This window comes from Rhinatrema bivittatum, chromosome 13, assembly GCF_901001135.1.
Source record: "Rhinatrema bivittatum chromosome 13, aRhiBiv1.1, whole genome shotgun sequence".
Lineage (NCBI taxonomy): Eukaryota > Metazoa > Chordata > Amphibia > Gymnophiona > Rhinatrematidae > Rhinatrema > Rhinatrema bivittatum.
The window spans coordinates 57,455,336-57,478,125 of NC_042627.1; the positions used below are offsets into that span (position 1 = coordinate 57,455,336).

The window sequence follows — 22,790 nt, forward strand, 5'->3', positions numbered from 1 at the left end:
CCTGTACCTGAGGTGTTCTTTAATAAAAATGATTTTGACAAAAAAAAAAATAAATCTGTCATTTAAACCATGTTTTTCAGCTTCATTTAAGTGAAATTCATCATTTATGTTAACTTGTTTTTTGCCATATGCCTTTTGTGGATAACTTGGTCCAGATTCCATGAGAAAGGTTTACACAGAAATAATACCATCAGAATTGATTCTAATTAACACAATAGGGGCAGCTTCGGCAGAGAAAGCAAAGGCTATAAATGAGATTGAAAAGCGAACAAACCCCTTCCCAGATTCTAAAGTCTGGGGATGAGAACGTCACTGCTAATGTCGCAAATTTCTTTGGATTACTAGAGTATTGTAGTTTCCAGAGCTGCCCATCTGTCAGACTTTACTGTTCAAAGGCACTAACTTCACTAACAAAAAGAACAATGTTTTGGTTTTTTTATACCAGATTGGACAATAAATGTAAATAATTAATATTCCCAGCTTCTGACTAGTACTACTATGGATTCTCAAAAATTTGTTTCCACCTTGCAATAATTTTCAGAAAATATGTATAATTTTAACTATGTACTGTAACCTTTTCTAACAAAGACAGACAACTGAGACAAAAATCTAGTCCGTAGGTTTGTCATCTTTAATTCCAGTGATCCAGATTTACAAATGACTTACTCCAAAATACAATATCTTTACTGCATCATTCATCTGGCATGCTTACACTACTCGTGTTTGCCTTACCAAAAACATGTTTTATTTCGAGTCAGTTGAGATGCTAGTCCCAAATGTTCCATCGTCCAATTTTATTTACCCTCCATCTAAACCCACTACCCTTATAGAACAATGCACTGTCTTTATATATGGGGTGTGTACCGTTAAAACCTGGCTGATGTCACGCAGTGACATCTGGTGCTAAAAAGGGTAAAACATGCAGAGGTTGCATGACTTGTCTTCCTGGCTTTTGCTTCCAGGTTTTGTCTATGGCTGTTCTTATGTCTTTTTGTGGTCTTTTTTGTGCTCCCTGATGCAAAAACCAGTGGAAACGATATGTTTTTCTATGGAAGGAGCAAATCGTGTACTCTACTCCTAGGCTTAAGGCCTATCTTCTTCAGGAACAGTCCTTAGGAGGAATCATGGCGACCACACCAAAATCTCATTATTTATCTCAGCCTCATAATTGAGTAAATGACTGTCACTGATGAAGCGTTTGTTGAGAAGTTTGTTGTACTGGCAAGGATATTTTGGTTTTGCTATTGATTTGTTTTTTATTTTTTTACTGTGGAAGCCTGTGGAAACAGCTGAACCCATTGAAGACACCATATTTTTGTGTTTCAATACATTTGACATTATTGAATCCAACAATCAAGCTGTGGACTGAACTGCGTTTCAGGGTTTGGGTTCACCTGAATTGGAGATTACCAGTGAACAGTTAGAAGAAGCCAATTACTTGGGAGGGGGGAGGAGAGGGGGAGAAGGGGGTGCTTGTCTATTCATCTAGGGAGGAAAAACCTTTCCTCGTCCAATAAAGAAAAATCAATGAGCTCAGTACACTGTATCATCTGCTCGACCATTTTCAAAATATCCAAGTCACCAGTGAAAAGTTTAGACTCCTCAGGAACTGATTTTATTGTGGGATTTCACAATATTTTCTTATTATGGAAGACCACTTAACCCTTGTAGTTCCCAGACCAGCTAAAAATTGTGAAAGCTAAAATCCATGTGTCACAAATGCTGTATTCTCACTAACGCAGATCTTTATACTACTTTCTACATGAGCTGGCAATGACCAATCCAAATAACAAAAGGTGGGTACATTGCCTACATTTTCTGGACAGACTTAGTTTCTTCTATCTGATCAACTAGCATAAAGGTATCCCTAAGGAAGCATCTTTGATACCAATATATTTGGATTCTTTGCAGTTTATGTTACCCTTTACTGAACCAACATAAGAGTTAAAGATGTTCAAGATTATGTAGGTCCCTTGATTAGATGCAACAGGAGTTATGTGATCTTGAAAGATCCTGTATAATAAGATCTCAGGATCATTTTCTGTTCATCTACAAAAAACTATCATATCCTGCAAAGAATCCAGGTTTTTCCCAAGACCAATACAGCTATTAGAACTACCCACTTCCCAATATATTTGGAGCTATGGTAGAGATCTGCTAGAAGTTTGAATTATCATTCAATTCATATTTCTTTATAAAGGGGGAGGGGGATTCAGAAAAGAAATGCCTTACCTTCACAGATCAATAACTTCTCATTATAGACAAAACCCATTGGACATTCACATCTGAAGCTGCCCACCATATTAATGCAGATTCCATTCTCACATATTCCTGGGATTTCCCGGCATTCATCAATATCTAAAACAATTTAAGCACATTTGTGTAAGTATATTGATGGGCTATGGCCCTGAAGCCCGCTGTCAGTGGGCATTATACTCTGTGAAGTGCCATTTTGAAAGCAGTAAAGGTGCCAGCAGGAGGGCATCTCGATTCCTTTCTTCTGGTACAGACTGGGGTTCCTGTGCAAAAAAATAGAAGCAAATCCCCCACATATATATACAGTCAAAAAGTGGAGGTGTCATGTCTCGATTATTATCGGGTTGGTTTGAAGCTGCATTATCTAAACTGTGGGCTCTTATATTGCTATAATCATCTACCTACATATCCATCATTTAGTAATATTTCATAAAACATCTAAAAAAAAAAAATATAAGGATTTAAAAGTGGACGTCATCCAGAGGGGGGATTGCTCATTCTGGAGAGGTAGGAGAGGAGCCAGGAGACCATTTTGTCGTCATCATGGATGGGGGACTGGCGAGAGCCTTGAATGTCTTGGAGGGAGGGGAGGACGTCTAGACATTAGAAGGTCAATGTTTTCAGTGTTGGGGGTGGGAGGAGGCATGGATCCCCTATACTAAATGGCCCTTGCACTTTGGAGTGGTTGCAAAAGAAATCCAAGGATGCAAAGTGTGCCCACCTTTAAAGGGCCAATCTCTGTGTTGTGTCCGTCGGTCTCAGACGGCTTCGACCTTTGTGCCTCACCTTTCTCTCTGCTCTCCCCGCTAGCCTTGGGAAGATGTCTACCACTGTGTCTGCAAGCTGCGTTCTCTGGTGTCCCTGGAACAGCTAAGGCAAAGCCTCACGCCATGTTTCTCCTAAGGGCCTCCCAGGGTGCGCGTGCGCGCACGCCACCCACGTCTTTATTCAGGTCATGGCGGGAACCTTCGTTTGCTAGCTAATCGAGTTAGCAAGGATCGTGAATGGATGGAAAGCCTCCGGTCTGAGCTACTCTGCCGCTTCCTTGCTGCCGCGGGAAGCTCTCTCTGCCCTTCAGGGTATTTCTCTAACCTGGGTACCCGCTCCTCGGGGGCCCTTTGCTTTCTTTCAGGTGCCTATCTGGGATCAGGTACCCGCTCCTCGAGGGCCTGCTCTCCCTGACTTGGTGCCTGTATTCAACTACTTCTGCCTGCTGGGATCTCCACCTATACAGCTACCATCTTAGTGAGTAATCTAACGTTGTCAGTCTGTCTCATCTACAGCTCTACTGCACTGAGAACCTGCATCCAGATCTCTCTATACCATCTCTGTGAGACGGGTCTCCTCTGCCGAGGGTCCCTGGACTGCTACCTCTGGATCACCTCACTACTGCCACCTCTGGTGGTATACCTCAGCTGTATAATAAAAGACGAATCTCTGTGGTTTGCATGTCTCGAGTCTAGCCTAGTACTGTGGTTCCTCACGGGGCTCCTCCCCATGGGTGTGGTCATCTCCACAGTACCCAAGAATCCACTCAAACACCTCAAAACCATAACACTCTTGTTTAGTGTGACCCAGTTAATGTGTGCGCTCTCTTCAGATCATTATCTTTATGGTTACCATTAAGGGCGATTTTAGAGCGCGCACTAAAAAAAAAACTTTAAGCAGACTCCTTAGCGATGCTATAGTAAGAAAAATATTTTTTTCCTACAGTAGACTTGCTTGTGTCCTTCAGTTTCCTATCATACCTCTCAGTGATCATCACCTTAAACAGTGACAGTAAATTACTTCTGTTTCAAATCTTTTTACCTCGTGTACATTTATTGGATATAGGACAAGGGTTCAAATACTTGTGATGCAAATATTTCCCCATTTGTAGTATTAACTTAACAGAGAAATAATTTTTCTTTGTTTGCATGATAGCGCCATACACTGAGAGGCTACTATGAAAAGCCAAATCAATTCAAAATTCATGTTTAATTAGACAATTAAAAATTCTCATCTAATCAAACTTGGACACAACTTGGTCCCAGATTATCTTCATTACTATAATATCTGTAAGCAAAACTTGTACTCCCTTGATATCAAGGCCCTGTCCATATTTTACAGCTAGGAGGAATTAAAACATTTGCACAAGAGAGATTTACAACTGATTCATGCAAAAGGAAAGAAATCAGCTACATTAAACTCTTTGTGAAACATTAAACCTGAAAAAAATAAGATCTTTCCCTCAATCTTAAATCAAGGAGCAATGCAAGACTTACACAACACAGTTGTAATTACTCACCAGTTGGAAGTCCTGTATAAATGTCAATGACAAAACCAGGCCTTGAATATCCACAAAGAGTTGAAAATTCATCTATGATTAAATTAAAATAAGTTAAATAAGTAATATTATAATATTCATAATATACATGTTCAGGAACCTGTTACACATGTTGCCTGTCAAATTTGTCTTTAGGTTTTGGAAATCTTTTTATTCGTTCTGCAGGAGTTGGCTATACATCAGTTTCTTTGACTGCATGATCAGAGAATTGGGATCAGGGAAGAATGCTAGATGTAGTGTACTTGGATTAGAATCTGTTGTATGAGAAGCAACAAAATGTAAATGGGAAATGGAGTTCACTCTGAGGAGAGGGATGTTATTAGCGATGTGCTGCTGTGATCGGTCTTTGGACTAGTTCTTTTGAACATTTTTATAAGCAATGTTGCAGAAGGACTATTGGGAGAGGTTTGTCCTTTCATGGATGATACCAAAATCTGCAACAGGGTAGACACTCAAGAAGGTGTGGTAAACATGAGGAAGGATCTTGCCAAGCTTGAAGAATGGTCTAGAGTCTGGCAGTTTAAAAAATGCATAGTTATGCATTTGGGGGCGGATTTTAAAAAGCATTTACATGCGTAAATCTGGGTTTTACGCATGTAAATGCACTTTACTCGAGTAAGTGGGCTTTTGAAAATTGCTACAATATATGCCATTGAATCATCCATAGGATTTATTCGCATAAGTGCACTTTACGTGAGTAAATGGCTTTTGAAAATTGCTACAATAGTAGTTACATTTATGCGCGTAACTCCTTTGAAAATTACCCCCTTGGGCTGCAAAACTCCAGGGGAGTGGTACAGTATGAGGATGAAATTATTTGTAAAAAACAAGAATGAGATCTGGGAGGTGATCATATCTGATGACCTTAAGGTGGCCAAACAGGTAGATAAGGTGATGGCAAAAGCCAGAAAAATGCTTGTGTATACAGGGAGAGAAATAATCTGTAGATAAAAGGAGGTGATATTGCCCCTGTATAAGTTTCTGGTGAGATCTCATTTGGAATACTGTGTACAATTCTGTAGACCGCACCTTCAAAAGAATATAAACCGGTTGACGTCAGTCCAGAGGATGGCTATTAAAATGGTCAGTGGTCTTAGTTATCAAGCATATGGGGACAGACAGACATCTAAACATGTATACCCTAGAGGAAAAGAGGAAGATAAGATACAGACATTTAAATACTTCCAAGGTATCACAGGAAATGGACCATTTTCACTTGAAAGAAGGCTCTGGAACAATGGGTCATGGGATGAGGGTAATAGAAGGTAGACTCAGGAATAATCTAAGGAAATATTTATTAATAGAAAGGATGGTGTATGCATGGAATAGTTTCCCACTGGAGGTGGTGGACACAAAGACAGAATCTGAATTCAAGAAAGCATGGGACAAGAATAGGGATCTCTGATGGAGTAGTAAGGATTTTAGAGCTTAGTAGTTGGTGTGGATGGGCAGACTAGAGAGGCCATATGGTCATTTTCTGCAGTCATGTTTCTATGTTTCCAATATTTTATGATTAGTTAAATTTACAGGTCAGACCAAGGAAGGGACCTTAGATGTCCCCAAAGCTTGCATCTTAAAACAGCCTTTAGCTTAATGAAGACACATATGTTGAAAGATCAGATGGAATTGTATGATAAAATATGGGGGGCATTTTGGAAGATATTCAATGAGTGCAGGGGTCTCCCTTGTAGGGGTATATTAATGTACTTACGTGTTTGTTCTCACATGCATTTTTTCTTATGTTTATGGCTGCATGGTCTATTTGGCAAGATTAAATAAAAAGTTTTTAAAAATGTCATCTCTACTGAACTATTTAGTGACTTTTCTTTTAACAAATGTTATTTCTGGCAGATTAACATGTACTTCTTTTTATTAAGTTCTATGAGTCATCTGCACTTTCTGTGATAATGCTAAGAATGCCTCAGTCCAACAGTTTCATATTTCTAACAAGATATAGGGGATCAATTTTCAAAGTCATCTAGTTTCCTAACCTCATAGTAAGGCATCCAGTTCATAGGCTTTGGAAATTTACTGGGGCTGAGCAGCAAAATGTAGTTACTTCATTTCAATAATTGGCTAAATATAGTCACTCAAATTCTGAGCAGTCCTAGAGATGGTGTTAGGTCAAGGGAAGAAATTTAGCTGATTACTGATTATTTTCAGCAATTGCTGGTTAACTTGACCAAACCTAGGTGCAGGGTCAGCTGACTAAAAGTATAGCCAGCTAGGGATAAGTTTGCACTCGCTTTCTACTTTGACTGCCTTGGATGCATGTTAGAGCTTGGATAGCAGGATCAAACCTCTGGAATGCCCTGCTGGTAGGGCTCTGCCAGGAAAAAGATTACCTGCAATTCCGTAAAAGGTTTAAAGCGCACCTTTTCCAGGCAGGCATATGAACCTTACCTCTTGCTTACCCACTTCACAGTATGGGGTCTGCAGCGGCGGCTGATAATCACCTTTAAGGTGAATTTTAAAAGAGATGTGAACGCGCATATAGCACATGCGCGTGTCCATCCTATTTTATAAACCTCACACATACGCACTCAAGTACTGGACTGAGAATAAATTGTCGCACGCATAAAAGGGGCAGGATGAGGTGGGAACAGCAGCTATGTAAATAGGTTGCTATTTTATAAGCTGTGCAAGCAGCATGCGCACGGCTGTTAACTGCACCCATTTACTTCTGCTCTTTATCAGGGGTAAGTCCAAGTAGCACTCTTTATAGCCAAATACTGACTGGTTGAAGGGTTTGAATAATCTGGGGAGGGGGAGTGCAGGCTGAATAACCAGGGGGGGCCTACATCACCCAGAGATAAACAGGGCAAACTGGTGCCCGAATTGGTTAAACTGGTTATTTCCTGCATGTGCACGTTATAAAATTACCTCACTTGCACATGCAAAAGCCGATATTTCCTAAGGAAAATCTTCGATTAGCAGATACTCGTGCAAGTACTTAAAATTAGGAGCACACGTACACGCAAAGAGTCACATTTTGTATCATGTGCGCGCTCTTGTGCGAATGATATAAAATACTAGCGCGTGTGCACTCACGTCCACATATGGGTGCATATGGGTCCTCGCATGCTGGTTTTAAAGTTATCCCCCCTGGTTATAGCTTAATTGGAAAGAGGTATTCCTCACTAGGCTGTTCGCTTTTTTGTCTGCTATAAAGTCCGTGTTTTGTTTATCTGTTAACTCTGCTGTAACTCCAGGTTTTATGAATTATGATCTATTTTATTTATTTTTATTTAACATTTTTCTATACCGGCATTCGTAGGACACATCATGTCGGTTTAAAAGTAACTAAGAAAGGAAATTACAATGAACGGGGAAGGGGGCTAACTGGATAATATATAAAAGTACAGGTGAAGAGAGTCAACGAGCAGAGTCTGCCAAGAGTTTGGTTTCTTGTACTGGCAGAATATACATGCCAACAAATAAATAAAATAAATGACTGGATTAGGCACAAAGGGGCCTATTTTCAGCCACTGTCTGACTAGCAAAGCTAGCTGGGTAAACTGATCCATCTAAATTTGCTGGGATGTTCAGCAGTGCATGGGCCTGATTGTCTTAAAAGGCAGCCAGATAAGTTTATCTACTGCATGAACAGAGTTAGCCAGGTAACTCATCCAGCTAACTGAACTCTGCCCCGAAATGCCCTTGGAACACCTCCAAGTGATTCAGTTGGATAACTTGGAGGCGGTCAGCTATGTCCGGCTAAGTCTGAACTTAAGCCGGACAAATGGCTCTGAATGTGGACTTTGTACTTTTATGAGCATAATCCCTGCTCAGTTTTACAATAAGTCACTGAAGTGCATAAATTCATGTTTTATGGGTGGAAATGGCTCTGAAAATTACCCCCCTTAAGAAGGACAAGTTAAATAAAGATAAACAGAAAGGGAAATAATGATGTAAGTAATGGTCAAGCACATAAAAAACCCCTGAGGCTTACAGTAGGCAAGAAACAGAATATGAGCAGCAATGTGGTCTTGCTATAAAAAGACAGCACTATACTGAGGAATATTAAATGGATTATTGCAGGTCAGGCAGGTGAAGTAAATCGTCTCCCACTCTACTCAACATTGCTAAAATCTTTGTTGGAGAGTAAATGAAAGAAACAGAGAGAGACCTAGATAATAGGATCTGCAAGGACAGATGGAAAAAGAAGGGCTTGTCTAACCTGGAAAAGGGATGACTTGATAGCAGCCTTCCATTACATAAAAGGGGGATAACAATGAGAAAAAAAAAATAAAGAGTTCTCCCTCTCCATGAAAGGGAGACCAAGAAGCGATGGGCTTCAGTTACATCAAGATAGCTGTAGGTTAGGCAGAAGGAAAAAACATGTAAATGTGGGGATGGTCATCACTGAAACCTGTTACCTAAGCAGGGAAGTGGGGTGGACTCTAGGTCATTAGAGCTTTTTGAGAATAGGTTACACAACCATTTGTCTGATCCAATATAAATATTGTGCATCCTGCCTTGGATGCAGGGAAATGGACCAGTCATCCTCTTCAGGTCCCCCTCCAGTCATATGATTCTCAGGGCCAATCGTACTAATCAGTTTTCCCCGTTTTTATGTCTATGGGAAAACTGTTTCGTACATCTGACCCTATCTTTCTATGATACACCTGAGCCCTACCCTTCCAATGAAAGGATAAAGGCATCTAAAATGGTGTGGGGTCTGTATCGGAAGACGCATGAGGAGAGGCGGAAGGACCTGCATATGTACACCCTGGAGGAGGGGAGGTGCAGGGGAGATAGGATACAGACCTTCAGATACCTGAAAGGCTTTAATGATGCACAAACATCAAATCTTTTTCATTGGAAAGACAACTGTAGAACTAGGGGTCATGATATGAAACTCCTAGGAGGTCAACTGAGAACCAACCAAAGAAAATGTTTCTTCACAGAGAGGGTGGTGGATGCTTGGAATGCCCTCCGGTAAGAGGTGGTGAAGATGAGATTGTTAATGCAGTTCAAAAGGGCATGGGATAAGCACCGCGGATCCCTAGAGGCCAGAGGATGGAAATAAAAAATAGGGTAACCCGTGTTTACTTTGGATGCAGTGTTTCTGCTTGGGGATGGCTTGCACGGAGTGGCAGTTACTACCCTTAATAAAAGGCATGGGGGTAACCTGCACGGAGCAGGTGGAGGGCTTAGGGGTGGCCTGCATGGCACGGCAGTTGCTGCTCTTTATGGATGGCATGGGGGTAACCTGCACGGAGCAGCAGTTACTAGCACAAGCAGCTGGCTGGGCAGACTGAATGGTCCATCGGTCTTTTTCTGCCAACGTCTACTATGCTACTATGAGGCAGTGTACAATTCTTATTCTAAGCCAGGGGACCAGCTGTTCTCTACTGACTTCATAAACTCAAGTCATTTTAAGCCCCTTGGGGAAGTAAAGAGTTTGTGAAGAACAGGTTTTCCTGCCAGTTGAAGGAGGCAGCTTGGGTGGCAGAGTTTCTACCTTCTGGCGGGAGAGTTTAAAAAATAAAAGATCAAAAGACCCTTTGGAGGGAGTGGAGGGGGAATATGGTATAATAGAGAATTTGGTCCATTGGTGGTTGTATATTGATTATTTGATGGTTATACTTTTTGGACTAACTCTTAATACAAATTTTCGATTAAAAAAAAAAAATTTCAGTAAATCGTAAGAAAGCTGGGACTCTGGGAGGAAGGGCAGTAAGAGAGCAGCCATTTTTAAGAAGGCACATTTGCCCTGTGCCCCATCTGCGAATGTGTCCAACAAAACAGAACACATAACCAGAGGCTTGCAACTTGCTTGGGGGGGGGGGGGGGGGTCTGGAAGCCCTTTCTTAAACCGTTGCATAAAAGGGAAAAAGAGCGTGCTACTGAGTGGGAAACTGATAACAGCGAAAGCCCCTTGAGCGGAAACATGCAGTGGATGATTTCAGAATCTGAAGAGTCTGTTTAAACATACGCACCAGTGCTGGGTACGGGGCACTGCTCACAAGGTTTATTCCAGGCTCGCCCAATGTTGTAGGAACAGCAGCACATTTTCTTCGTCATATTGAAGAGCAGTTCTCCATCACAAGTTTGGTTGTCTGCATAATAATTTCTGTAGCACAAACTCCTTCTCATATCTGTAGTGACAAAGACAAATAAATGCGGTGCCTGTGAAACAGATGCACATACATTATCATATTTGATTTATTTGCCCCTTGTTACTGGGATACAAAGTTGCAGCGCTGCAAGACCTAGCATGGGAAAGGAATAAAAGCGCTCGCTCCATTTTTGTGCCTCTTGGCGTCGCACAGCCCCGTGCACGAGCACTGCCGGTAATGGGGTTGGCAGGCTGGCTCCTTTCCTTCCCCCTTTTACCCCCACCCCCCTCACCGGTGCCATAGGGAAGGAGGGGGTGAAGGTTCCTACCGACTGCCCCTTGTCCGTGAGTTTGGTCTTGCGGGTTAGGTTAGCCACTCCCTATAACCCTCCTTTCTGCAATATTCACTTCTGAGTTTGTCCCTGCAGGCCAGGTGGGCTCCCATGAGGGGTGGTACTCACAGCTGCCTTGATCACCCCTCAGGATTGACCAGCCATGGGGTGACATCAAGGGAGATATGAAAGTGAGGGGAAGCCTCCTGCTGTTCCCTTTTGCCCCTCTTCCTACCCATTGCACCCTCCTATTTGACCACGTACATTATAGTTCCATGTGTGTTGAGTACAGCAGATTGCAGTAGCATGATGTCATTATAAATCTGATTGCGTGTAATACTTTAATAATTAAATGATGTCATAATAACGAGGAATATGGGTCGCAATATGTATTGAATGTCATGGCAGGGTGCTGATGCTTGAGGGTAAAGCAAGGCCAGATTAAGGCCAACTGATGCCCCAAGCACAGCCCAACAATGGTGCCCCCCCCCCACTCGGCCCTTCCATTGCTTAACTGACAAAATATTAAGACTCAATAAGTGCTGAAGGTGAAATTAGAGATTAAAAATTCACCAGACCCCACAACTATATTAAATATAAACATTTTTAATATGTGATATTTAACACCTAATAGCAGCAAGCAATATAAGCAAATTATTTGCTTATAATTAGGGGGGGCGCAACAGAAAAAAATGCAAATTTTCAACACTCTGAGGTGCCCCCCGTTTCCTTGGTGCCTTATGCACGTGCTTATTTTGCTTAATGGTTAATCTAGGGCTGGAGTTATGGGATGGTGGATCGTGTTACCGTGCAACGATTGGTGCCTCGCCTGTATTGTTGCTCGGGTAGCCCCAAGTGAGGACCAGGTCTGGTGGTCTGGGTCTTTGCTAGGATGGAGCCTCTGGTTATGGGACTGGTAGCCTCACATTTGGCAGCCAGTGGTCCCCGAGTGTCTGTTGATTGGGGCCTTGCTATTCATGGCAGATCCTGGCAGGCTTCATGCGATAAACGAAACGTCAATGCCTGCTGGCATTCTCACCCTCCCAATTGTAAAGAAAGTTGCCGGGAGAGAAGGGAGTTGAGGCAAAGTAGAATAGCAAGTCTCGAGCACCCAGTTACATTCCTCTGTCACAGGATATCTAATAAAGTCGTGGCCAGATTATCCAGTTTTCAAAGACTGTTGACCTACATAGGAGTGAGACAGGGCTCAGTCTCCAGCAACTATGGCAAGTGGTTCATGATTCACTAAAGCCTAATAAAGCTGAAATAGTACATGCCCTAAGGAGTGGTAGTAAACCAAGGATACTGTATTGCCTAGTACTGTGGCTGGGATTTCCCTGCCTGCCCACTCTCACGTGTGCGGCATTTGTGTGCCACAGACAAAATGGGGGGAGGATGGTGAAAAAAAAAGCATTCAAGACAGCATTTAGATACTTACCCATACAATTGTTTCCACCGTTGATCTGCATGTAGTCAGGAGGACAGATGCAGGTATAATTTCCAACTGTGTTATAACAAGTGCCGGGACCACAGATGCCGGGCGTTTCACATTCATTAACATCTATTTAAAACAAAAAAAAGGGAAGCATTTAGAACACTGGGTCATTGGTGACTGGACATTTTACTTTGTAAAGCATTTAATCGAAATCTGAAATAACCAAGGCCCTTTATAAACATGAGATCTGTTTCATCATTTATCAAGGGGTTTTCTTCCGTTCTCTGTTGATAGGAGCTTTGACTATCACATACCATCGCATACTCGGGTGTCTTCGTTCAGATAGTAACCAGTTGGACACCGACACTGGAAGCTGCCAAAGGTATTAATGCATTTTCCTCCTTGGCAAAGTCCTGGTAGCTCCTGACATTCATCAATATCTATTAAAAGGTAAGATTGACAATTATGTAAGTGCACCAGGGCAAAATTTGCAAGCATATGCCAAATGTAAATATAATAAAGCTAAGGATTACCTTCCAAAATGACTGTAATAGGATTTGGACGGAAGCCTTCTCCTCCAGGACACAGAATCTTATATTCAGCTTAAAAGATAAAACAGGTATATATAAGGTATATATATTATATATATTATATATATATAAAATTCCCATATTCATAACATAGTAAATAACTAAACATTTAAGACATCTGTTTATGATCCTTAAAATAGATATCTCTGTAAAAATGTAAATTAAACTCAGATGTATAAGCACTTTAGTATTTAAATTAAGGAGATTATGTACAAATGGTTAGCATGCACCTGGAATATCAGGCAATATACCAAGGTCTTAGCACGCATCAGAAGACGTTAGCACATAAAGGGGCAGATTTTAGAAACAGCGCGCATGGGGTACATTTGTGCACGCTACCTGGCGCCCACAAATGTACACCTGATTTTATAACATGCGCGGTATAAGAACATGCCGCGCGCATGTTATAAAAATCCGGGGTCGGCGCGCGCAAGGGGGTGCACACTTGTACAACTTGCGCGCGCCAAGCCCTAGGGGAGCCCCGATGGCTTTCCCCGTTCCCTCCGCTCCCCCCACCTTCCCCCTCCCTTCCCCTATCTAACCCACCCCCCAGCCCTACCTAAATCCCCCCCTACCTTTTTTTTAGCGATTTATGCCTGCCTCTGGCAGGCGTAACTTGCGCGCGCCGACCAGTTGCCGGCGCATCATCCCTGGCACAGCCACTGTGCCAGAGGCCTCGGTCCCGCCCCGGACCGGCACCACGCCCCCGCCCCCCTTCCCACCCCCTTTTCAAAGCCCCGGGACATATGCGCGTCCCGGGGCTTGCGTGCGCCGCCGAGCCTATGCAAAATAGGCTCGGCGCATGCAGGAGGGGTTTTAAAGGGTTACGCGCGTAACCCTTTAAAAATCCGCCCCCAAAATACTAACATTTGTACATACCTGCTTATAAATGAAGGAATGATGCAAGCAAACTAGGCTTTTGAGAGTGTGCATGTGTGCCCACTAAAGCCTAAAATTTAACGCATACCTTGGACCAGGTGTTAAATATTAGTACACCTGCACGGATGGTATAAGAACATGCAACCCTGGGAGATGCCAAGCCCTCAGGGCCTCCCCCTAAAACACAGCCACCTTCCCACCTTCCCACCCCCTTCCTGCTAAAATGATCAAGGGAATTTGGGCCCTGAGCCTTCCTCCCACCTCACTCCTCTAGAAGTGTGAGGTGGCCAAAGTGTCTGATTAACCCCAACACAAAGTACAAGGGCCAAGTGGCTTGATCACTTCCTCAACCTCCTATTCCTCCAAGATCGAGGGGCTTCTGTGCCCTGATTACCCAGGCTACCTCCTTCCCCCTGCCAGATGACCCCCCCCCCCCTTTACCTACCTCTTCAGACAAGGCTAAAAGGTGGATGCTCCGTGCTGCTGATTTACAAAATGGTGCCAGTTGATGTTCATGCAGCAAAATAGCAGAAGATGTTAGCTGGTACCATTTTGGAAGTCTGCGGATGCAGGCAGGAATAAATTGTGCTTTCTCCTGGCCCCTTCTACCATTTGGCCCTCATCAGAAGGGATAGGTAGAGGGAGCACCTGCAGAGAAGGGAGGGGAGCCAGAGGAATCAAAGCAGAGAGAACTCCTGATCTTGGAAGTGATGAGTGGGGGATTTATCAAGCCACTTGACCCCTCATACTTTGTGTTGGGGGAGTTGGGATGGGCGGGTGATTAGGCCACTTAGCCACCTCCTCATATGTGTGTTGGGGGGTGAAGGAGGTGGTTTAGTGGGCCATTCAGCCATCTCAATCTTTGTGTAGGAGGGAGAAGTGAGTGAGTCACTCAGGCAACGTGTGTTGTGTGTCAGGTAGTGGGGGGTTGATCAGGCAACTCGGTCATTTCATACTTTGTGTCAGGGGGAGGACGATTAGGTCACTCAAACACCTCATACTTTCTGTTGGGGGTGGACAGGCCACTCAGCCATCTCTGTCATGTGCATAAAGGTGCACAGCAAAGGAGCCGGAAGTTTTGTGCAAAATTTGATTTGATTTAATTTATCTACACTTGGACAAGGACTATTTTGTGCACTGGCTTCATTTTTTTTTTTTAATTGTACGCCAGTAGATTTTTTTTTCCCTTTTGAGAAAGTTTTCTAAAAGTTGTATTGAACTCTCTGGAGCTACTATTCCATGTATTTCTAAAATTGGTCAATACAGTGATGTAACTCAGAGGAAATTTTGGAAGTAGAAGTGCTCTACTTTATGGCTTTCAATGTCCTCAAGTCAGCTTCCCTGACAACCCCCTCTGAAGTAACATTGTCAGTATGCTATATTAATGCCAGGTATATTCAGAAGAAAACTGCTGTTGTTGCAGATCTTGTACTTGATGAACAGCTGGATTTATTCTGCAGCACTGAAACTTGGCTGTTTGATTCCGAAAGAGTGCTAATTAATCAACTTTGTCTTGGTGCTGATGCACTAGTTTCAAAACACCGTACTGATAAGTGAGGTGGTAGTTTATTCATGGCTTTTAAGACTGAATTGGCACTGGTTCAGCTTGCCATTGATATTAACTATTGTTACGAGTTATTGTACTTATCCGCATCTACTTGGGCATATGTTTGCTGTACGCCCCTCCTAGGCTTCTGCTTTCTGATTATTCTCCTCTCATTGATGCCATTTTTCAGTTATATTCTAGTGGGAAAAATGTTGTTTTATTAGGTGATTTTCATTTGCATGTGGAAACCTTCTGCTCAGTGTGCAGCAGCAGCCAAGAAAACAAATAAAATGCTAGGGTTTATTAGGAAAGGAACTGAGAATAAAACAGAGAATATCATAATGCCTCTGTATTGCTTCATGGTGTGAAAATTGAAAATTGTGTTCAGTTCTGGTCACCACATCTCAAGAAAGATATAGCAGAATTAGAAAAGGTACAGGAAGGGCAACCAAAATGATAAAGAGGGTGGAATAATTCCCCTATGAGGAAAGACTAAAGAGATTAGAACTCTTCAGCTTGGAGAAGAGACGGCTAGGGGAGATAGAGGTCTATAAAATAATGAGTGGCGTGGAATGAGTAAACGTTAATCAGTTGTTTACTCTTTCAAAAAGTACAAAGACCAGGGGACACACAATGAAGTTACTGTGTGATACATTTAAAACTAATAACAGAAAATATTTTTTTACTCAACATATAATTAAGCTCTGGAAATCTTTACCAGAGGATGTGGTGAAAGCTATTAGTGTAGCTGTGTTTTAAAAAGGTTTGGACAAGTTCCTGGAGGAAAAGTCCATTAACAATTATTAAGGTAGAGTTGCAGAAATCCACTGCTTATTCTTGGGATAAGCAGCTGGGAATCTATCTACCCCTTGGGACCCTGCAGGTACCAGTGACCTGGATTGGCCATTGAGCTTGATGGACCTTTGGTCTGACCTGGTATGGCATGTTCTTATAGGTTTTTTTTCTTTTACAATGATGTCTTCACTGAAGTGGTAACAAGTGAGTCACCAGCCTACACAGGAAGGTGGCCAAATCTTTGATTTGGTTTTCTTTAGAGATGACGACATCTTCCCTGGCATCTTCAGTCTTTCTGTACTTCAGGTCCTTTGGATAGATCACTTAATGAGGTTTAAATCCAAAACCTCAACTGTTAAATCTGATTCTGCCTGCAGTGGAGCCGCTATAAGGAAATGAGGACATGTTGATGTGCACTAGCTTCGAACAGTTTGGATCCCAAAGTTAGATGAATTGTGCTGAACTGATGTTGATTCTGCAGTTACAGGATGACGCAATACCCTTTAAGTGGCTTTAAATGAGTTTGTTCTGATAAAATATGTTGTCAGCTGTAGGTCTAATAATGTAGCCTGGTTCAGCTCTGAACTGAGGGTTCTGAAGTCACTGACTTCTGATAACTCTGCTGTTTATCTCTCACTGTTAGAAAGTTACAGACTTATGGCTGACAAAATCCAACTAATTCTACTTTGCTGCTCAGATAAATAAGTCTGGGAATTGATCTTCCGAACTTTTTTTTATTGTAAAAAACAAAACAAAACTTACTAAATCCTTCTACTCTATAGCTAATGGTTTTTCTAGTACTTGTGAACAATTTGCTGGTTTCTTTAATGAGAAACTTCAGAGCTTATGTACTGATTCTGGTTCCTTTTCTACTGTTTTAGATAAGGGAATTAAATGGGAGAAATTTTATCCAATTGGTTGTACTGAAGTTGTCAACAATGGAGTGAATTTTCAAAGGAGTTATGCATATAAAGGTAGCATATATCATTGCAATTTTCAAAAGTCCATTTACAAACATAAAACCTTTTGAAATTTCAGCCCTATGGAGTCAATTTTCACAGCAGTTATGCACGTAAAATTAGCAATTTTCAAAAGTCCATTAATGCATATAAAACTCAGTTTACGAGCGTAAATCCTTTTGAAAATTACCTCCATTGTTTCTAGTATGAATCGTGTCTATTGTCCATTGAATAATTGTTCAATTGCTTTAATGAAGGTCTTATGAAAAGATTGTTGTACCTGTCTGACCAAGTTAATAAATGTTTCTCTGTCTGCTGATTTTTTGCACTTTATTAAAGAAGCTTCTGTTCGACCAGCTTTTAAGAAACTTAATTTGGACCCTTCTGACCCTGCAAATTACCACCCAATATTTTCTCTCCCATTTTTTGGATACATTAATTGAAGCAGTAGTGTTAAAACAAGAGCAAGATTTTGTCAACAAGCATGAAATGTTTGACTTTAGACCTGCACATACTGAAGTGCTTCTTTTCTCATGCTCTGAAGTATTACGTAAAGGATTTGACTCTAGGGGATTTTTTTAAAACTAGTTTCACTTAATATTTTGTCAGCATGTGACACACTTTCCACGATATACTGTTGTCACATTCAGGACCAGTGCAAGAATATTTGGTGCCATAGGTAAACCTTCGGTCATTCACCCTCCTCCAACAGCTAAGCTCCAGCACAGCGCTCCCTTTTACCAGTGGCAGTGAACCCAGCTCAGCACTCCCTTCTTTGGTGGTATAGGCTTTGGGATTTCGCAAGCCCTGAAATTTTGGCACTCTAGGCGACCGCCTAGTTTGCTGAATGGAAGCACTGGTCACTTTTGACTGAATTTGGTATTTGTTTCACAGCATGGTTCAGGTCTTACCTAACTGACAGGACATAACACATTGCATTAGGAAATAATTTATCTTCCTTCCCTTGTACATGGGGGGGGGGGCTACCTTGGGGCTCTGCCTTTTGGGCTCCTCTTTTCAATATATACCTTCTCCCACATTGTAAACTTTTAGCTAATTTGGAAGTGGGCTATTGTCTTTACGCAGACAATATTCAATTTTTAATTACAGTATCATCCACTTTAGATGTTGAATTATCCACTGTTACCCGCAGTTTGCTAGAAATTTAGTCATGGAACGGATTATCTATAAATATGGATAAAACAGAGGTATTCTATTTTAGCTAGACTCCTTCCAGTGGATGCCTTGCATCCTTGTCCGTTGAAGGCCTATCCATTCCTTTTTTTATGCAGGCAAGGAACCTAGAAATTGTCATTGATTCTTCTCTCTCTCTCTTTGCCCACATATTAGTACTGTGGTAATGGGAGCCTTTTTTAAGCTACGATTGTTACACAAGTTGAAGCCAATTTTATCTGACAGCAATTTTCAGATTGTTTTGCAGAGTTTGGTCTTGCAAGGACTTGATTACTGTAACTCAGTTTATCTTGATTTGCCTGCATCTTCTTTGAAGTCATTGCAGGCTGTCCAAAATGTCGCAGCCTGTCTTCTGACCAGTGCTTGTTTGAAAGATCACTTCACACCAGTCTTGGCTGCACTGCACTGGCTTTCCATACATCTTCGATGAAGTTTAAAATCTGGAGCTTAATCCATAAAACACTAAACTGTGACAACCCATCATGTTTTAAATGCATTACTGATGAGCTGTCATGTGACTTGAGGTCAGCAGATCATTATTTATTGGATGTTCCATAAATGTATACTGCTCGTCTGAGTGAAACACATGAAAAACATTTTTATATTGCTGGACCACAGAGAAACATCACAAATAATTTCTCTTTGAAAATTTACATGAAGTATGCAAGTCAAGAAACATGCACACAGTTTGTAGCTGTGCGTGCAATTTGAAAATTTCCTCCTAAATGTATATATCTTATATCATATAAGTGTCATCTCTCTATAGACTAATGGAACCTGAATTTTCTCATACTGTTTTATGTCATAAACACATTGTTACTGACAGCAGTAAAAGCAAATTATGACTTCACAGTCTTCCACCAAGACTGCTGCATCAGGAGGTGGCTTAATGCTTATATCTAAAAAAAAGCCTGCAACTAACACTTCGCCCATTTAACATTCCTCCACCATTTGAAATTGCTTTATTTGATTCACCAAAACTTCAAATATGCCTCATTTACTGTCCTCCAGGAGCACTCAATAAAAACTGCTCACCTCTAATTGAATATATTATGAACAACATCTCCCTCAACAAACCCATAATCATACTTGGTGACTTCAACATACATTTCAACTTAGCAACTCACTCAAAAACCTGCCAAACTATCATTGATGCACTATCAACTCTATATCTAGAACAAATAATCCAATCTCCAACTCATAAAGCAGGCCACACAATTGACCTCATTTTTGTCAACACTGAAATCTGGAAATCATTCTCTACCCACACCACAGAGATACCCTGGTCCGACCACCATCTAATCCAAACTAACTTACATACCAACCTCAACATTAAACTTCCTCAAATCACCTCAAACAAAATATCCTACCGTCCACCATTCAACATAGAACTTTTACAAAAACTCTTCAATCCGAATTAAACAACATCAATCTATCTAACTCCGAAAACGCTACCTCATCATGGCTAAACATCACAAAACAAGTTGCAGACAACATCAATCCCATTATTACAAAGACTAAACAACAACCCAAACACAACAACCAATGGTATAACGAAAATATCAGAACTGCCAAACGCATACTCAGAAAAAAAGAAAGAGAATGGAGAAAAACCAAAAATACTACCACACTAAATAATTATCGGTACAACTTAGCTCAATATAAAAATATCATCAACAATGCGAAAAAGGAATTCTTCTCCAACAAAATCTCCAAATTTCATCATAACCCCAGAATGTTATTCGCAATAGTTCAGAAACTTACCAAAACCACCCAAGAGTCTTCATGCACCAAACATGGAAGCTATGACTTTGCTGATTTCTTCAACAACAAAATATCTCATCTAATCCAATTCAACATAACCAACAACAACCAGAACACCAAACTTAACAACAAGATAACCTCATCATGGTCAAATTTTGACACTGCCTCCACCATTGAAATTCAATCTATAATAAATAAAATGAACCCCGCCAGCCATCCATTAGACAACATCCCAATAACAACCCTCAAATCAATTGAACCTACCATATCAAAAACCATCACCAAAATTGTCAATTTATCACTGACCGAAGGCAACTACCCCAAATGCCTCAAATCTGCTGTCATCAAACCAATCCTTAAAAAGAACAACCTAGATCCGGAAATCCTTTCCAACTACCGTCCCATATCAAACCTTTCGTTCATAGCCAAAACCATTGAAAAAGTCGTACACACTCAACTAGATGACTATCTGGAGACAAATAGCATCCTACCTCCATCCCAATATGGTTTTAGAAAAAACCTAAACACAGAATCTCTCCTCATCTCCCTAAATGACATTATTATAAGAGGCTTTGACAAAGGTGAAAAATACTTGCTCATTTTCTTGACCTTTCAGCCGCCTTCGACACAGTGAACCACAATATACTATTGGAGCGACTATCCCAAATTGGTTTAACTGGCAATACCTTACGTTGGTTTTCTTCCTATTTATCTGATCGAACATACCAAGTATTAATCAACAACAACCTATCTAAAATAATCAACCTCAACTCCGGAGTCCCTCAAGGATCAGCTTTATCAGCCACCCTTTTCAACATATACCTTCTCCCCATCTGCCAACTACTAAAAGAATATGAAATCACACACTTCCTCTACGCTGATGACATTCAGCTCCTCATTCCCATACAAAATTCGATTGAAGACACCTACAAGAAAAACTCAGAACTACTTATCTCAATCAAACATCTCCTAAATTCCCTGAAACTCATAATCAACTTTGACAAAACTGAAATAATACTCATGGATAAAAAACCCAATCCAACTCCGCCAACCCTGACAATACTTGACAAACAAATGATAACTATACTCCCTACCACCCACACCAGGAACCTTGGAGTTATCATTGATAAAGATCTTTCTTTCAAGAACCACATAGCAAATAAAACTAAAGAAGGATACCACAGACTCCTAACCCTAAGACACTTGAAACCATTTCTCAACCCCTACGATTTCAGAACTGTACTTCAACTTCTTATCTTCTCCACCTTCGACTATTGCAACTCCTTACTAATTGGAATACCTTTTTCATCCATCAAACCACTCCAAATACTACAGAACTCAGCCGCCAGAGTCCTAACTGGAATAAAAAGAAGTGAACACATAACACCAATATTGACCTCACTTCACTGGCTCCCTATTACTGCACGTATTGCTTACAAATTAATGACCATAATCCACAAAATTCTAAACAATGATCATCAAGGTCTTAACACCCTAAACATAATCCCTCAAAATCCTCCAAGAAACCTACGCTCTAATAACTCAGGTTACCTAAACATTCCCCCTATCAAAGATGCGCATCTGGCAACCACAAGAGAAAGAGCCTTTTCAATTGCCTCACCTAAACTTTGGAACACCCTACCTAAATTCCTGAGAACCCAACACAACCTAAAAATATTCAAAAAGGACCTAAAAACACTAATGTTCTGCAAATTCTACACTGATCCTCAGTCGTCTGATCATCCCAACTGAACTCTCAGTTATAAACCTCTTAATACTAGAGATGTGAATCGGAACCGGTATCGGTTCGGATTCCGGTTCCAATTCACATCATGAAATTTTATCTTGCAGTCCGATCGGGTTTATTTATTTATTTATTTTTTATCGGCTGCGCCCAAGCCGATAACCAAAAAATACAGCCGACTCTTTGAACACCTTTAAATACCTGGTGGTCCAGCGAGGGTCCTGGAAGCGCTCGGGCCGTCGGCTGCCAGTAAACAAAATGGTGCCGATGGCCCTTTGCCCTTAGCATGTGACAGGGTATCCGTGCCATTGGCCGGTCCCTGTCACATGGTAGGAGCAATGGACGGCCGGCACCATCTTTAAAATGTTGCGGGCCATCCAGTGCACTTACCATGTGACAGGGGCCGACCAATGGCACTGATAGCCCCGTCACATGGTAAGAGCAAAGGGCCATCGGCGCCATCTTGATTAGTGGCAGCCAACAGCCTGAGCACGGGATAATGCTCCCGGGACCCCCGCTGGACCACCAGGTATTTAAAAATTGTTTTTGGGGGGGGTCCGGAGGGTGGGGGGGGATATTAACAAACTCATTTTAAAGGGTCAGGTTGTGTCCTTTCTTCCCGCCCCCCCCCCTAACGATAAGAAAACCCACTAAATTAATCGTGGGGTTTCCTATCTCTATCGGGGACCCCCCAATATCGGACGATATTTTCAATTGTCAGATAAATGATTCACATCCCTACTTAATACATTCTCTTCACCCTGAACTGCATACCCTCCTCATCCAACCTAATAATGCTCTCAGGACTTGATATGCTTATTTCTGATATTGTTCAAATTGTTGTTTTTTTCTGTTACACAACTGCTAAGAAAATTGTATATTTTTGTAAACCGTTATGATGGCTCT

The 22,790-nt window shown here is 41.4% G+C and overlaps 1 protein-coding gene across 1 annotated transcript in view; it reads right to left on the reverse strand.

Annotated features, from left to right (window-relative positions):
- FBN1 (fibrillin 1) overlaps positions 1–22,790 on the reverse strand; it is a 292,212-nt gene that overhangs the window by 53,906 nt on the left and 215,516 nt on the right. The window contains exons 39-44 of the mRNA XM_029574409.1: positions 12,947–13,015; positions 12,728–12,853; positions 12,417–12,539; positions 10,528–10,686; positions 4,544–4,615; positions 2,233–2,358 (exon numbers count right to left, since the gene is read on the reverse strand). Coding sequence (XP_029430269.1) covers positions 2,233–2,358; positions 4,544–4,615; positions 10,528–10,686; positions 12,417–12,539; positions 12,728–12,853; positions 12,947–13,015 — 675 coding nt within the window. The remainder of the gene's footprint in view (positions 1–2,232; positions 2,359–4,543; positions 4,616–10,527; positions 10,687–12,416; positions 12,540–12,727; positions 12,854–12,946; positions 13,016–22,790) is intronic.